We start from the raw sequence: 18,345 nt of genomic DNA, 5'->3' as shown, positions 1-18,345 counted from the left end.
TATTACCTGTGTAAAGTCCAGGGCGGGTGTTTTTTGTCCTATAAATTCATGTGATATGTGTCTTGACTTGTAGGAGGAGAAGAGTGACTCATGATATATAAAGGGAAGTACACTAGACTAGTGCAGCGCAACTGCAACGTGCTACTTGCCGGTGTACAGTAAGCGAGCGTGTGAATAAAAACACCCCCACTCTTTAAACGGATACCTGCATTAACGCTAAAACAAAGGGGGAATTATAAATGCAATATATTATAAACAAGCTATTCATTCTGTACGCGACATTAAAACAAACAAACAAACTACTGGAACAGTAGTTACAAGACATTTAGGAATTATACGTTTTCAAGTTAACACACTGCGGTGATAGATTTCATATATTAGTAAATAAACAATGCAACGCTTTCCACGCTTTAACGAAGGGCTCCAGAGTGATATTCGGATTTCAAATTTAACAGGCTTGGAACACGACTGGACTGGGGTGAGTTATCTGTTTACTAAGAATGAAATGTACATACAGTCGTTATTATTTACAGCTATATCTGTGTAACTTCCAGAAGGATACGTATAGTTTTATTTTAACATTCTCGAGAATCTAGACGAGGTATATAGCTTGCAGGTTGTTCACCGGGTAGGTTTCAGTTTTGCTGCTACCCTTAAGAACTCGTACATGACAGTTATTATTTGTTTGTTTATTCATCCAGTAATAATAGATTTGAATATTTTGTATTGTTTATTTGATACTGTTTATTGGATGTATAGTACTAACTTTGCAGCAGTGCTGTTGGGGACCCATGTGAAGTATTTAGTTCTTCGAATAATCTCTTGTGGTAGGCTATACAAAACATCTTGTTACTAAGCTGCAGAAAGGGTAATGCTATATATAGCAGTCGAACGAAGCCTTCACACAATATGGTTATGTTGAGGACCATTCTGATATTGCGTTACAATACTTCATATGTTGATATCTGTACGTTTAACGTATTTATTTCTAATAGTTTTTTTTTTGTTCGAAAAAAACAACGCAAAAAAATAGTTTTTTTAATGTTCTAAATAAGAGCATGTTTATTCAAACTTACCGTATTGTTCCGCATTGCTGTTTCAGTATTAATGCATTATCTTGCCTTTTTATTTTATTGTATTATAATAATGCATACATATTGTAAACTTACAGTTCACAGGATCTGTGGTTTTACTGTGCGAGTATGCTGAAACTTCTGCATTACTTGTGTATATTGGAACTGTACAGGAGACGGTGTCTGCTAGTTTTAAAGCGGGATAGGGCTGTTTTTTGTTTGCGCAGTATATTGTGCCTTCATTGTCCTCATTTTTAGTGTTGCTGAGAAGTTGGGGGTTTGAACAGGAAGACTGTTAATGGAATCTGACAAAGTTCCCTAGAAAGCAGAGCTTCTAATTGGGAGCCTACAGTTAGCTTGTTGCTGAACCTGTTTTTTCCCCCCTCTATTTAAGGTCTATGATGCTGTACGATGGATCCAGTTTATCATGGCTATTTTAAGGTAAATGTCCAGTTTAACAGCCAAATAGTGTTCTGTATTTCACAATACAATTCCATTTATTTCTTCTTACAGTGAGGAATGATAAGTAACTGTTTGTTTCTTTAGTATCTTAGGTTCAGGCTCTATCATTACTTATGCGGCATTCCAGAATTTAATCAAGACTCCAGAGGTAAGTTAAAAATAATTTTAAAAACATAGTAGATGAAATGACGAGAGGGGCAGGGATGACAGGGATGGAAACAGCAAAGTTTTAAACAAAGTGAGCCTCTGAGGCGAGCAACACAATAACAGAATACAGCAAGCAGTGTAACAGGACATGGAAAGCATGCTAATCCATTTGTAATTATTGGACCCTGAAGGCTTTATTTACCGCACAAGTAAATGAACATCCAACTGGGCGACTGATGAAGTACATTGACCTCATTACTGTCAGTTGAACGTTGGCTAGTTCCCCCACCCCCCAAATTCAAACAAAGAATGGCCTTGCAGACAAGGTTCAGTCAGGGCATCAGGAGTAACAGATGTGCAGATCAACCTCACTTTCACTACTAGGGGTACCCAGGAGTGCACGTCCAAGTATAAGATTTTAAGTTTTGAAACCCATTACCTTGCACGAAAGCTTTGCAAAGTTGGCAATTTTAAGGGTTAACCCTAAATTTCAGTCACATTTCTACAAACTTTGGATATTTTTGTAAAGTTACGTCGTAACCTGCAGTAGAATTCAATGCAACTATGATGCAAATAACAAAAACGAAGATAACTGTGCAGTCATGATATGCAAACATTGCATAGAGTTATTTGTTTTGTAAAGTAGTCATTTTTTTGAATCCGCTGTAAGGATTGAGTCCAGAAGTCAGATGTGATCCCAGAGTTAGTGCTGAAAGAGTTCATTTTAGTTTTTCCAGTTTGAGCACTTTTCTAACCAGATGTTCATTGTTTTCATTTGTTCATATATATTTAGAAAAATGACTATAAGAACTTACTGTATTTTACCCCTATTGTCCTCAGGTATGGAAGTACAGAAAAGCAGTTAAACACTCACACTCACACACACACACACACACACACACACACACACACACACACACACACCGACCATGCCCATCAGGTGACTTTAGATAGATGGGCTCTAACCAATCAGCTGCGTTTGTCTAATCCAGAGGCAGATAGCTAAGTAGGCAAAGGTTTGCACACCTGACACTGAAAAACAGTTTCAGGCCACAATTCAAAACAGAAGCCTAGATTAAGGACAATAAATACAGGAAGACAGGCCATAACCACTAGCGCAGGACCGTGATTTGACATGATGAGTCTGCAAGGTGTTTACATTGATCTGAGAAGCGTAAGGAAATCTGCAGCAAAGACTGGCCCATAGAATCATCGCGTTGGTGATACATCAGGGATTTGTGCGGTCTTACATAGGGAAGCACCTACCAACTAAGAACTATTATCCCTTAAATCGAATTCTGTCACATCCGTGTCTTGCCCTTGGTGGCTGAAATGCGCTTGTAGCAGGGAGATGCAGCTTTTATATCTCACAGAATGCATGCCATGGATTCTATCAATAAATGGAACAGTCATGTGAGGCACAGCATATTTCAGGAGTTCATAAAAACAAGACGCAGAATTTGAGAAGAGTGATATTTTTATTGATGATTATGGCATATGACACGGATGATTCATTTGGCTTCGAACCCGCTTGGCTGGACAAGGCGAGCCCCCCGTGATTGGGGGAGGTGGAAGGATGAGTGTTTATTAAGAATCTGATTGGTTAGTAGATGGCGTGGGGGCAGGCCTTCTTCCTGAGCTAAAGTTCTACACCCTTTTATAGACAAGTGTGTGTTAAAGATGGCAGCTGTTTTTCAAGTTGGGCTCACATACCTGCCTGGCGCTGCAGTACACTAAGCAGCAATGCTCTGGTCCTCTGCAGATCCGGCCTCTCTTCTACCTCAGCTTCACTGACCTGCTGCTGGGGGTCAGCTGGCTGGTTGGAGCTGTGTTGTACAGAGAACCTCTGGGCAGTCAGAACATCGCCTGCTACAACCTGCAATCCACAGGACAGGTACGTAACCCTTCATCTGTGCTCAAGGCTATTTGGTTGAAGATGCATTTAAATGTTTAGGTGATTGAATTGATCAACATCAGCATTTTGATGTGACTTTACAAAAAGGAAATGCACTCTGTGGGGAAAAATGCTACAAAGACATGCATTAAACTCCAGTTACTGGTTAATAGCTTGTCAATGAACATGGGGAAATTGATCATGAAGGGAAACTAATTGGCCATTTGAGATTTTCATTATGCTCTTTTATGTTTTGCATAGTTCACAGGTGAGCTATTTATCTCAAGTAAGTTACATTTCATGTTTTGAATTGTGCCTAATGTAGGATCTTTAAAATAAATAGTTACAAGCCATACAATGGGGTTCATTCATGATTAACCCATTTTGGCCTCATCGTACGCTGTGGTATAGAACTCTTTCAATTCATGTTCAGCCGCTGTGACCCCTGAAATTACAAAGTCAAAACACATATCTAAACTCTGAACACAGAGATCAACGTTTAGATATGTAAAGCAATCATATGTTAAAAAAAAGACATTCGTTCTGCTAGTTAATGAGTGCATTATTGTGGAGAGAGTCTGCATCGTTTGTCTGCGTTTGGGTTTGTTTGCTCCACTCTAGTTTTTGGGAACATGGCCACAGTAAATCCATGGCAGTGCTACAAATGAAGTCAGGGGACCTTGCATTGTATTACTTTGTTGTTTCGTTCTGTCTTAAATTTAACAGGTTTTTCTACTTTAAAAAAGGGTGCATTGGGCTGAAATAAATACCCCTTTAGATTCTTACAGTTTCACCTCAAATTGTGAAACTGTCATTTTATGAGCAATGTAAGCCATGGGCTAGTTCAGCATTTCTGACCTTTACAATGAGTACTGAAAAATATTCTTGGACTTGGACTTCAGCATTCCATCAACATGCTTACTGTATAATTATTTCTAAACTGTGCAGGGAAACAAAAACAGCTGTCAGGACTTTGACAGTTAAAGAGCCCCAAGTTGAGTTTCACTCTACTTAAGAAGCACCTCGCTCTGAAATATGATACCAGATGAAGTCCTGTACGCTATGAGAATGGATTGCTGGCTGCTCTTGATAATCTGAAGTATGGAAAAGGCAGTTATATCGCTGGGGTTAATGATTGCTTGGAGTAGCCTAGAAGCAATGTTTAATGGCAGTTCAGTTAAAGCTAAAGTATTTTTAGATTGGCCCCAACTTTTATGGTTATGATGGTCTGTGACCATGGAGAGTTTGGAATTGTGAATGCGCTGTGTGTGTCAGTGTCAATAGCTGTGTTAGTTTGTGTGTGTGTGTGTATATACCTGTTGTTAAAAAAATAATGTCCTACAACTAAAGGAGTACTTTGATTAAATAAAACTAAAATACAAAAGGTTTTGATACCCCTTCTACTTTCACTATTAATTATACAATGTGGCTTGGATCTGGAAATTATTATTCCCAGTAAGAAGTAAAGTAAGCATGTGTGTGGGTGTCTGTCAACGTGTACTAGTTTTGTCACAAAAACAAAACAACAACTTTTGATTTATGAATTTCTTTTTACAAAGCCATCCCAAGGCACAACACAAAATGATGAGAAAGACAACTTAAAAAGATTTCATCAAGCACAGGCATAAACCGTTCAGACAGCTGGTCAGCATTGACGTCTTTGACTCAAGAGTAAGATCATTCGGCAGTGAATGTCCCAGGAAATGCTGACCAACCTCAGATTTATAAAAGAGAAACTAAAGGAAACTGTTATTCAAGCAAAGGCTCAGTCTCGCACAAGGCAGCTGTACACAAACGCGTCAGGCCCTCTCCATGAGGCGCTGAGGAGCTGGGATGAGGTCATCACTGGCCCACTGGAGCTGATGGGACTGAGAGGGACACCCTGTTCCCAGGGGAGCTCATGTGTGGGGGGCCAGCGCTGGCAGCACTCTGTGGTACCCACCGAGCATGAGGTGCCAGCTGACAGTGCTGCCTCAACATGCAGAACACGGTGATGGCATGCCAGCAAGCCAGAGGGGCAAGCGGTGAGACGGAAAGATCAGGCTGACAGTATCCTCCATTGAAAAGAGAGAGGAGATGCCCAAACCGCTGCACAGAAAGAGAGGCAGGCGAGTGGAATCAATCGGGAATGAATTGGGAGCAAGTTAGCAATGAGGACCAGAGCAGGGATTGTTCTTTCATTCTTCTAACTGTTCCAGCATTTACTTGGGGAAAGGAAACAGATATCAAAGCAGGCAACACCGCTGATCTTTGATCTTTAAGTTAAAGATTTGTTAAAAGTGCTCAAAGTTAAAGAACCAACCAGAAGAATCGTCTTTCTCGAAACATTTGTTTAGCTTTTTTTTTTTTTTTATGAATATGTATTCGTACCATAAGCATTTTGACTTGGCTACTTCCAATGTTTGTCTTTCATACCCATATATTTTTAAAGCCGTTGTTGTCTTCATTCTAGTCCTGCTCTTTCTTTCCTGCCAGATTAAGAGCAGTGTCTTACATCCACAAAGCAGTCTTGACCTTGGCATGGCATGGTATCTCGGGCCGTTCGCATGCACTCACCCGCTCACACACACACACACACACACTCACAGACACACATCACATCCTGTTTATACTGACAGGGTGGCACAGTAGCTCTTCTGAGGGTTACCCAGGACAGTTTCATAACCTGTGACTTGGTTTATAGTGTTCATGCAGGAAGCATTTTTATGCCCTATTGAACAAAACATTGCAAGTATGTTTTTTTTATTAATATACATTCTTTGTGTTTCAAACTGTATTGATGTGCGTGACAAACCAAGCCTATTCTTCCAGCTCTGTCAGAATTTACATGTAAGGTCATTCTGTCATTGTTAGGCTTGAACATTTTCAAGTCAAATCAGCTGTCCAAGAACCTCACTATTAATCAGTCCCTTAAGCAGTCTTCATGAACAGGTTTAGCTCTATTTGTTATTTCATTTGTTACATTTGCATTTCTCTCTGTCACATTCACAATTACTCATTACTGTTCTGGTGCCTTCTGCCATTCATTACCATCCGCTCCACTAGGAGTTGCTGTGGAAAAGTTCACCTATATTTCATGTGAATGTTGCTGTTAGTGTTTTCTTTATTAATGATGTGCTACACTTTTCTCCTCACTGTGGGTATTTTTTTTACCTCAGTTAATTTGTACCTGTTAGTTTTCCTATTGTATAGAGAGAGATTTGATGGGTGTTCTTCCGTAGGTCTGCAATGCTGTGGTGCTCATTGGTTTTATTGTTGGGATTCAACAGCAGTTAAAAGCTACTTTCTTATTCAGTGAACACAAAAAGCAACAGGAGTCTCCTTATCACCTCTGTGGAGATACCCAGTAGCATTGTGTAAATAAACACAGTGGTGTTACACAAGCCATTGCAGGTGAGGTCACACAATCCTGTTTACTTTAATTCCCATCCACTTAGAGCTAACCCCCACACTGGTCAAATTTACAAAGTCGAGGATACTTGACATGCGGTACAGCTCAGATATATTAAGAGAAAGGGAAAGTGTTCATCAATTGCAGTTTCACCTCCAAATACATTCCAGTTCTTTTGTTGCCCTGCCTTACCCACACTGCCTTCAGGGTTTCACAGACGGTATTTAGTGTTAATGACAGGTGTCGGCAAACAAGACTGTAATTAGGGATGTAGTTCTCTTTGTTTCTCTACTGCGTCCTCTTTGTATTCAATCTGTCTATTTCTGTTGAACCCTTAAGGACCAATCCAATGTACATCTAGCACTTTAGTACCTTTGTGCTTCTATAAAAAAATAGTTTTCGTGCTGGTGGTAGCTGGGGATTGTTATGGTTTTTTTAAAGACAAAATGCTAATGCTAGCCCTTATGTACTATACTGGTATTAAATAATTTCCCAACAGGAGAACCTAAAGCCTGATCCTTAATCTTCAGAACACTGAAGTTACTAAGAGCTGTATTTTGAGTCTGTTTTGTCCGTTTTCTTATCATGTGCTGTGGTTGTCGATCATTGTGACTTGTTCATGTTCTTGACATACCTGTAAGGAATGTGTTGTTCATAAACTTGCCCAGGAATGTAGCTGGAATCTTGGCCTTGTGTCTAGCAAGCCCAGACATACAGATGTCAAGCAGAACTTCAGAAATGTACATGTACGATGTTTACTTTACCACACTTTACTGTGGGTGGATGGATAACATCATGTAAATGTGTGTTCATTACAAAGCATGTTATAATATCAATGAGGCACGTCCACCTGGCAATGTTACAGCCCATTGTTGCAGATCAATATCCATAACAGTCATAAAGTCTGAATTGAACTAATAATGACACCTCCTGTTCCTGCTGTTAGTTTGAAGTCGTGTTCAGGTTGCTATAAGGAACTAAACTGTATAGTATGTTTCAGGATAATGATTGTTTAAACAGTCATGGTTTCACACTATGGCTACACTGCAGTCAATGCATTGTTTGTTTCTTAGTTCTGTTTATACAATGTGTGAGTGTGCCAGCAAAGCCCTGATGCAGTCAAGCAGGTTTTTTCCATTCAGGGCGTGTCAGAAACAAAGACAGAGCCAAAATAGGGGTGAAAACAGAACTAGTTGACCGACCTCAGCACAGGCTACACCATGTGAATAAAACGGTCTGTCTGAGGGGGGGGGGGGGGGGGCTGAAAGGGGACATCAAAGCTCCTGGATGTCCACTGATTAACTGTAGATTGTAAATACAATATGAATATGAAGTTTGTTTGTGTCGAATATGCAACTGTGTTGAAATATTACATCAGAGATCAACAGTTAAAGCAAACGTTTACAAAAGAAAAGGATGTTTGTATAATGAAAAAATATACAATGGGTCCTAATAACAAGTAGAAAATCAATAGTGTTGTGGATTACACCCAAATGTAAGGCTAGGAGTCTGTGATAATAGTTTTCAGACAGGCATGGCCAGTGAATAAGGACCCTAAAGAGTTATACAGGGGTGCTGACCCATATCTACTATACCTGTATTTACGGTTATTCATAGCCAGTGTTTGTGGTAGAATACAGTGTATTTGGCAAATCCCCAGGATTGTGTTCATATAGAACTATATTAAATTGACATACTCCTGAGTAATTCTTCTTTCCTTTCCAGATATTCTACGTATCTTCCTTCTTCTACACTATAAACTACACCTGGGTCCTGTACACAGATTTAAAGGAGAAGTACAACAGGACAGTGAATGGTTTCTCTCAAGTGGTGAGTACTGTACACACCGTCCTGTAATGAGCGGGGAGGGTCCTGGGACTGCATGTGATAAGCAGCTGTTGTTTTGTTTGTTTTTTTGTCCTGATGATTGGTGTCGTTGTGTTTCAGGGTTCAAATCATGCATACCGAGTCAGCAGGATCGTGACAATTTTATCAGGGTAAAATAAACATTTAAATTGTCTTTCTTTCTTTCTTTCTTTCTTTCTTTCTTTCTTTTTTTCTTTCTTTCTTTCTTTCTGATCTCTCTCACTCTCCTTTTCTCTTCACAACTGTCTCTTTTCCCTACATTCTCCATTCCCCTTTCTTCCTTCTCTCCCACTTCTAACTCCTGTTTTCTTCCTCCTATTCTCTCCCTCATCTCCTCACCCCTTCCCCTCCCCCCTCTCCTCTCCATCTCTCTCTCCCCTCCCTGTCCCAGTCCAGTTACAGACCCCCTCTCTGTCCCAGTCCAGTTACAGACCCCCTCTCTCTCTTGTCATTCCTGCAGTGTGATCCCTGTTCTCCTCATGGCTCCTGTGTTCTGGGGTGGAAATGTTGCAAAGTGCTACCAGAACTTCAGCCAGCCCTACAAGTACGTCTTCGTAGGACTTTCCCTCTATAGCCACTGATTTTGATAGTAATGCATGCGTGAGGATTAGGTGTGAGATTCTATTACATCGACTTTGAACCTCTAATTGCCAGCATGCCAAATCCAATGAAGCACAAAGGCTAAACAGTTTGCCTTTACCAATTCAGCAGCAGGCTGGCACCCGATTGTTTTAGCAACACATTCAAGGAAGCTGCAGAGTAACTCCAGCTTGGTAAGGCTAGGGATCAGGTCTCGAATGTTCATGCCCAAATAATGCACTGTGCTCTTCTTCCTGCTTGTGCAGATGTCTTCTGATGCACACTGGGACCCTGGAGCCGGACACAGGCTACAGTGAAGGTGACACCAAGGTCTGCCACGCCATGCATTACTACGGCATCGGTGTCTTCCTGCTGACTTTCTTCTGCACGTTCACAGGCATCGTGGTAAGAAGAGCTTGAGTGCTTTTCAGATCTACTGCTGGTTTCACTTCAGGGGCATCATCTCACTCTACATGCTGAGCACTATGGGAGCTTACCACACAGTGCACCTCAATAACCCAGAGTGACGTCTCCAGAGCAATGTGGCTGTTGTAAATTCAGAGACCCCCCCCCCCCCCCAGATGAATTTCTGTTTTAATATGAAACAGGTAGCAGGTGCATTCCTTTCCTATTTGACTCATAGAGTGACAATTTCAGCGGGACATGCTTGTGTCCCTATATGGGGAATGTTAACAAACTGGGCAGCCTACAAGGCCTTATTTCTGGTGATAGACAGTTAACAGATGGGCAAACAAGACAAACGCTTTAACAAGAAGTCTTCAAGGAGACAGGAGACACTATTATATGTTTTAGTGTGCTTGTGGGATACTGCAGCTTTTATCAGTGTGGGTCATTGAAATGGAGGAAACAACATGTTATAATAATGGTAACACCATTGGCTGAGATGTTGGCTCCATTTTGACCTATCGCCAAGCTGCCAAGCCTTTGACCCACTTCTGCTGGTGTTCAGAATGACAGCATTGTTCCTCCGCTTCACGTTGCAATGTAATGAAATGGTGCCCACAGCACGCACACACTTTGAGGAAACAAGGCTTGGCATCAGCAAGTCCAATAATCAACCCATCATCACTGACCTGAGGATGGAAGAGGGTCCTGTTTCTGTTATAACTTCATTGTTCACGTAACTGTAGTATTATTCCCAGTGCTTCCTTTTCACAGGTTGTAAATTAGTGCCAATAAGCTGGAAACCTCTACAGTCTGTTGTAACCCTAAAGTAATATACTTTATGAGTCACTCCCCTATAAATAAAATGGGATTTGTTTAGAGATGCAACTAAGGGGAATTTTATTTCCTGCTAATGTCCCCCAATCATTTTAAAGTTTCTTTTTATCTGCTCCCCATTGCTTGATAACCGTATAATTACTTTATAACATGACATAAAGCTTGCCGCGTGTGTCACTGAAATATTATTGTAATAAACTGGTTAATAATCGTGAGAAACCATTAATAAGACGTGTATATGTTTTATAAGTCCTTAAACTGAAGTGTGACCAGTTTTCTAAACACGCAACACCGTCTGTGCCAGCAATGTGGAAGCTGAACCATCTGTGCAGATAGCAAAGGCGCGTGAGGTTTCTGTGTATATCCCATCATAACTCTTCCATGGTTTAGATTCTATGCTGTGAGCCTGGTGGAGAGAATCTCTTTATTGTGCAAGTGGGATAGCACACTGTTAGAAAATACTCGTGAGCCACACAATCCTTTGATTTTTACTTCCAAGCTAGTTTATTTTTTCTGAAATATTTTTAACAATGCATTTTCTAATGCAGCAGAGAGTGTTGTATTAATGTAAAGTATGAAGTAGAAATTATAATAGAGGTACCATGATTACTACACAGGATTCATTCTACAGACGCCATGTTATTAACATATCTGTTTATATTGTCGTGGTTTAAGTGTTTGGAATGTTTTGTCATTGAAGTCTGGAGTGCGAGATCTACACTCTCAGTGAAGTTACAAGTTAGGTTTCAATGGTGATGTGACGACTCGCTGTTATTATGATGATGATGGTTATTATTTGAAATGGGAATATGCTTGTTCTCACCCAGGTTTTGCTGGTGAAAGCTCGCTCACTGTACAAGCGCTTTGTGAACTCCAGCGGGTTTCTGGGAGACCAGCAGTGGGGGAACATCAGAGTGATCGAGCGCAGGGTCATCCTCTACCCCACCGCCTTCTTCTGCTGCTGGGGTCCAGGTGAGCTGAGCACCAAGCACAGCCAGGGGCACGAGCTGGAGCAGCTCCAAAACACAACACTGCTGGAGTGCAGAGCCAACGCAACATTTCACATGCTGCTGGATCGCGGTCACACACTTTGTTTTGTGAAAAGATTCCCAAAGCCAGTATTTCAAAATGAATCCTGCGGAATAGCCTCTGATCATTTCAGCTACAGTATGATTCCTAGGTAGTTCAGTTAAAGAAGCTACAAAAAGATTGCTTTTCTCATGCATGTGAGCACTAAAGCGAGCGTCCCATTTTAAAATGTTGTTTCTTGTCTTTATTTAGCGATTGTTCTTGCGACAGTGAAGCTGTTTAACCCAACTGGCCAGGAGAAGTTCTATGTGGTCCTCTACATCCTGCAGGTAAGACCTTTGACTCACTCAGCTCTACCCCTCCCTCCTCTTTTGACTAATTCATGGTTGCAGGTTCTTTCTATGGCAGAACTACAGGATCTTTTTAAAAAGTCTGAAATAGGATAGCTGTTTTTATCTGGGGTAATAGTTTCTCTCCACGGCAGCACTTGTGCATTGTGGTCTGTGCTCATTTTAACAATACTGCAAGCATGTTCCTGTACGTTTCAAGTGTGATCTCTGTTCTGTGCAGGCGTTCACGTCGGCTTCACAGGGCATCCTGAACTGCTTTGTGTATGGCTTCACGCAGCACATGTTCCACTTCATGAAGAAAAAGACGTCCCGGGACGTCGACACCCAGACCCCGTTACTGCGGTCCCAGAAGAAATGCTACGCCTCTCGGCACTCCATCAGCACAGGCACCTCCCTGATGACAGGCTAGACAATGTGGCCCTCGTTTACCCAATGAGGGTCAGCAACGATCAGCGATGATGCGTAGATTCTGGAATCTTCAGCATCATTCCAACTAGATAAGTGCACAAAGGTGGACAGAATGTCCTGTTATAGGGTGGTTCTGTACCCCTGAAAGGTTCCCCTGCATTTTGGGTTAGATTAACTGAGCATTTACCCCAGTGCATAATTTGCACCAGTTTATTGTAAAATACAATGTTAACGTTGCTAAACCCAGAGTGCTATTTTACAAGCTGTCACATACACCTTATTTGTTTTGCTTGTATTATTTCATTACTGTGTTATTTTTTGAACAACGCAGTAAGGATGCGTGTTTTTTTGTTGTTACAAGAATTGTGCAGACTTTAGAGTGAAGTAAATGCTTAGTGGATTTGGTACTTTGTGTTTGATACCAGAAGAACTGAATGGGAAAGCAAGCTATTAAACATGTATGTAACTTGTTTCTGAAAATGATATTAAGACCACACCACCATCCCACCATAAAATGTCTTGAAGGACAGCTTGCTTTGTAAGTTACATCAATGGGATCATTCAGGAAAACACAGCAGTATCACATCCTAGTACTTCCTTTCACAGCCTTCTGCATTAGACAGCACTTCAGCTTCGTACCGCGGTGTCCTCAGTTATTATCAACATCAGTTCATGGGCGGTAAATCATTCTACGTTGGGGCTGTGGTGTCCCCAATACTCTGAACACTACACAGTACAGATGGTTCCGTTGAAGGAATCAGTTTTCTATGTACATTGCTTTGTATGCATTGACATTATTTCTTGTCTTTTTTAATGCAAAATAGTCCTCTTGCTGTTGTTGTTTTATTATTATTGTTAATAATATGTCATTATTATTATAACTGGAAAGGGTAACTGAGTTTGGATACAGAATGCAGGTACACTAACTACATTGCAGCTAGTCTTACTCTGTCTTTGCAATATGCAATTCAAGTACTTACAACAAAATTAAACTATCAAGAAAATAACTTAAATATATGTTAATCATGTGTTACATGCATGTACTAAATATTAATAACTACCGTCAAACTGTATGTAGTTTGTAACATGTATTTTGCAGTGTATCTGTGTTTTTTGAGTATTTCTTCTAAAGTAGGATTAAAAAGATTTGAGAATACTGTTCATGTGCTTGGATTTTATTTATCTATTTTGAGATATATTTGTTCCTCTTTTAATCCAGCACAGTGTTTAGGAGGGAACTATATATTTTTAACCCCCCCTTGTAAAAACAAATGCCTTCCCCATGTCTGTGTATCATTGTCAGTACTAGTTGGGGGAGGGGGGGAGTGAGTTACAGTTTGTGAATCCTTTAAAGGCTGATCTGTGTGGCCAAAACACTAGACAGGAAGTCAAAAGCACTCACACTATGTCTTCAGTTTCTCCTCCAACAAAAGTTTCTTCACAACACAGGATCTAAATGGCCTTGAAGAAAAAAAAATTGGTACTGAAGACAATAACAGGTGGATTTGTTTTTATTTATGTTAAGTTAAAAAAAACACAAAAAATGAAACAATCACTAGAATGATGGCTTGAACTATAACATAAGCATTGCATATCGAACAGAACAAAGGTTCTTATCAGCTCTGCACACAAGCAGATCATTTCTGTGTAAGGTTCCTTTATAATAGTTTACCACAGTAAAAAAAAAAAAAAAAAGTGTAAATATATTTAAAGCTGTTTCTCAATTGTAGATAATATTCCATCTTCATTTTGTGAATTTGGGTCAGTCTGGCTCTGGGAGTGAAGTACATCTGTTAATATTGTAAAACTGGACTCATAATAAACATGTACAAACTGTACAGACCAGAGGAGAGAGTTGTTTGTACTGTTAACTGCTATTCAGATAACATGCAACAATCTAAAATGGTTTAAAGTATGTAACTCTACTGTCAATTTGAACAACACATTCGCTTCAGATAACGTATTATTATATTATTGTGCATTGTGTTCCATGAGTATGTGAATGCTAATTCCCTACTGCACAATCTCTTCCAGAAATGCTTGACACTATTAGCAGAGCACCACATAACCAGCAATACATAAAAAAGAAGCAAGTGGATGATTTGTTATCATTAATTTACCATGACCTCATTGTCTGCCCTCAATGTATAGCCTTCACATTTTATAACCTAGATTCTGACTTCCTCAAGAATCTGTGTTAAGAAATGATCAAGTTTCATAACACTTCAAAACATCAATGTGTCATGCATACACAATGCCTTTGACCTACATTCACAGTGTGCAGTGTGTCTGTTGCTGGGGATCTGCATCCCTGCTTAGAGAAAATGGACAACAATATTTCCATTGCCTTAAAATATTTTCCAATGGCATGTTTTTAGATATACTGGAATACCGACCAGCTGGGAAATAAAACACAATTCTTACAAAATGAGAAACAAGAATCCTCTGTGAGCCCATGCCTTCCTGTTTTGAAACAGATGTATGGCTCTGGGACAGATCTGAATTGTCAGTTATTTTGCCAAGCATTTTATGGGCAGCCAGTAATAGATTAAAAGCAGAACCAGGGCTTTGGTCTTGAAAATGCCAGAAACAATTTCACTGAAGATGTTTCCCTAGTTGTTTTGGTATACTGTAGTGAAGGTACTAGAAGATCATAGTTGATTGAGCTGCCTTCTCACCTGGTGAACCGGTTACAACAGGTCCAAAATGCAGCTGCACGAATATTGACTGGTACAAAAAGGACTGAGTATATTCCACCTGTTTTGGAAAATTTGCACTGGCTGCCCGTCATGTTTCGTATTACATTTAAGTTGTCTCTGGTAAATGCAAAAAAAAACAACAAAAAAACCTTTAGCACAAAATACTGAAGCATTTTCTTAGTGTTTTGAAGCCTGCATGGTCATGCTTTCATGAATGGAGCTGGGTCTACTGGTATGCAATTTCCCTTTGAAAGACTTGAGCCTCAGCTCTAGCTTGAACTCTCCTGCTCTTGAACTTGAGCTGCCATTGTCTTACTCTGTGTATGTTTACCTCACCCCTATGATCACACCCAGCTAACTGCTAACTCTCTCAGTCAACAGCAGCCCTGACACTGAGCTCATACTTCCTGAACCCAGTGAACTCCCCAATGGCTCCAGCAACAGAAACAGACTGGCAGAGACCCTCAGGGGTCATGTGTCATTACAGTCAGCCCTGTTAAAGGTGAAGCAGCATTTACTGTGTTTCTCTTCCCTTAAAGCGGCAGTGACCTGACATCCTTGTTCAATTTTACGAACGCTTGTTATATTCTTCTGTAGTTTAGCCTCCTTGTTTAGTGGACTTTGTTGGCTTAATAGTTTGTTTTGTTGGATCCATAACTTCAAAACACTCAATCAGAAATATAAGGTAGACAAGTGTTTCTGCTTCATCTGTGTAAGATTAGAAATGTTTGGGAACGAGAAGAGGCTGTTCAGCCCATTAAGGCTCAGCCTAGTTGTCCTTCTCTGTATCTCCTCCCTCCTAGATGCTTTCTGCAATGTCTCTTGACACTAACTGCAGCAGCACGGTATGCTTGAGCTCATGGAAGCAAATCAAAAAAGTAACCAAAGAGCTATAACACTACAAACTATACTAGCAACAGTACATAAGATATTGAGAAATTCACTTTCAACCATCTCTGATGTGTAACTGATCTGTAAATCATTAGGCTTATATGAAAGGGGAGTTCCGTTTCTATTCTAGCCATATTCATGCAACAATGGAATTTGGAATTTCTATATGGAATCCACGTGCTTAGAATTCCCCCTGCCTTGATCTATATTGCTAAAGGAGGGACCTTTTTACTTTCACAATCATGCAACACCATTGTTTGAAAACCACAGATTTGTTTGCAGTGTGTTTAGCAGAACCATGGGTGAATCACTCCTATCCGCCCTGAAATGACCTCGCTCCGCTGGCACAGGGAGCCGTTTACTCTGTGGTCTGGATGGATGTGGCTATTGCTATTGAGTTATTCTCATGTTTACATACAGTATATATTGGTCTTTTTCTGTCTTTGAGCGGTTCTGAAGAGACGCTGTCACGAGATTTCAATGCAATGAGGATGACTGTTCAGTGTCATCACTTCAGGTTCTCCAAACAAGCTCAGTACCAGGTCAAGGCAGTTATAGAGAACAAATAACTTAATATGAGAGCATTTGTAGTGCTTGCAAACATCTTGAAATAGTTATGGAAATTTAAAAAGAGCAATTAACATGACTATTTAATACAAGGGTGTCTAGATCTACATTGAATATACCCTACTATGATTTGTTGGATGCAGGTATGATGTTTAGTACCCTTCTCCTCCCTGCTGCAGGAACCATTGTCTGCTACTGAGACTGCGTTGCACTGCTCCTTATTCCACATACTGCTGCCTGAGCTATTGATAGCTAAAACCAAACTGCTTTCCAAAGTCTGAATGATTGCTATGAGATTCTGTCCCATGTGCTGTGGGTGGAAGTCATGGTGACCTGTTTTTTCATGGTGCGGTACTGAAACCTGTCATTTGTTTTAGAGATTTAACTCAGTTGCTTTTAGCATGACTTTGTTGGTTTTATTCTCATACTGCTTATATATAGCACTGGAATAGAATAAGACCCACTGCATAGCAGTTTGATCCATTGCTAGTTTTACTAGGAGTTTAATAGAACAATCATGAGCTTGTTACTTATTCACTGGGGCTGATCAAGCTTGTAGTAAAACCTGGAATGGGTGAAACACTTACTGCAGCACATCAGAATGCGTCACATGAAACGCCCTCTCTTACAAATGAATATTGCACTGTAGTAACCTGTATGAAAGTTGTCACAGGAGGTTCATGCAGAAAGCTATGTAGATCCATGGGGTTTTATTGCTGTACTCTAGTATGGGTTTGACAATTGTTGTGTTTAAATCAGTTGGATAGTAATGGGTTAAGTGCTGTGTTTCTGCTCTCAAATCTGGTTTCGATTGACTTTCTTGTTCTACAGTTTCACAGCCTTGGTGGAGGAGAGACACAAGATGAACCAGCCTCTGCCATACTTATACATGCATACATACATACATACATACATACACATACACACTGAGGTTCTCATAGGCACTGGCCCCCTCACCATAACTAAATCATTATCCACAACATGTGTGAGCTAGATCATGCTACTGAGGATAAATACTGAGACCCACATTAACATTTCAATTGTGGTCCTTGGTAATCTTTACATGATTATACATTGTTTGTTTACCATGTTATTATTATGAGAAGGTTAAAAAAAAAAAGTGTGTCACTTTTTTAGACTTAGGCATTTGATGCCTACATAAAGGATCCCCATCTGGCTCCAATTTCTGAGTGCATTTAATAGTCTGGTTTATATGAAAAACACACTTAAACACCCTGAGGCACACATACCTTGTTATATAAGAGAAAAACAATGCATGACCAAGCCCAATCCCAGATGGGCTGCAGAAAGTCATCATTTTTGACAGCATTACAACACTTTTTTATATGGGCTGGCACTCAAAGCGTATCTGTACATGATTAAGAAATACCACAATAAACCACTGTAGGGTCACATTTACACTTCTGTTATACCAATTTAATGTCTTTATGATGTGTACCTGCTACTTAATAGAACAATATGGAAAATATTGAACAACATTTGAACAATTTAGATATTTTCAGTGGGAAACTGGTAAATTGTATTCAGTTTTGCTAAGAGATTCATACAGCCCTGTTTATCGCACTCAGTTCCTGTGACAATCAAATGGATGTTGGTATTTCTGTTCTGTCAGCACCTGTGGGTGGTTTCCATGGTAAAAATATTTCCCTTACCTGATCACATGAACTGAAATTCAGCAGCCAAATTTAGACCTGCTACAGTTGCAAGCCAACACTGCCATCTGGTG

The 18,345-nt window shown here is 40.1% G+C and overlaps 1 protein-coding gene across 2 annotated transcripts; it reads left to right on the top strand.

Annotated features, from left to right (window-relative positions):
* LOC117427851 (transmembrane protein 116-like) lies at window positions 1-13,597 on the top strand. Of its 2 annotated transcripts, none has more exons than XM_058994701.1 (11): window positions 1-478; window positions 1,468-1,514; window positions 1,620-1,683; window positions 3,445-3,576; window positions 8,693-8,797; window positions 8,915-8,964; window positions 9,294-9,377; window positions 9,679-9,817; window positions 11,482-11,626; window positions 11,936-12,012; window positions 12,254-13,597. In XM_058994701.1, the coding sequence occupies exons 1-11, from the start codon at window positions 392-394 to the stop codon at window positions 12,440-12,442; spliced, it is 1,119 nt and encodes a 372-aa protein (XP_058850684.1). In that variant the 5' UTR covers window positions 1-391; the 3' UTR covers window positions 12,443-13,597. The 2 variants fall into 2 exon arrangements, with proteins under 2 accessions (XP_058850684.1, XP_058850685.1); XM_058994702.1 differs by lacking the exon at window positions 1-478 and adding an exon at window positions 919-967.
* Window positions 13,598-18,345: the final 4,748 nt, after the last annotated feature.

The sequence above is a fragment of the Acipenser ruthenus genome, chromosome 21 (assembly GCF_902713425.1).
Source record: "Acipenser ruthenus chromosome 21, fAciRut3.2 maternal haplotype, whole genome shotgun sequence".
NCBI classification, from domain to species: Eukaryota; Metazoa; Chordata; class Actinopteri; order Acipenseriformes; family Acipenseridae; genus Acipenser; species Acipenser ruthenus.
The sequence above is the reverse complement of the archived record's forward strand: the minus strand, read 5'-3'. Positions and strand labels throughout refer to the sequence as shown.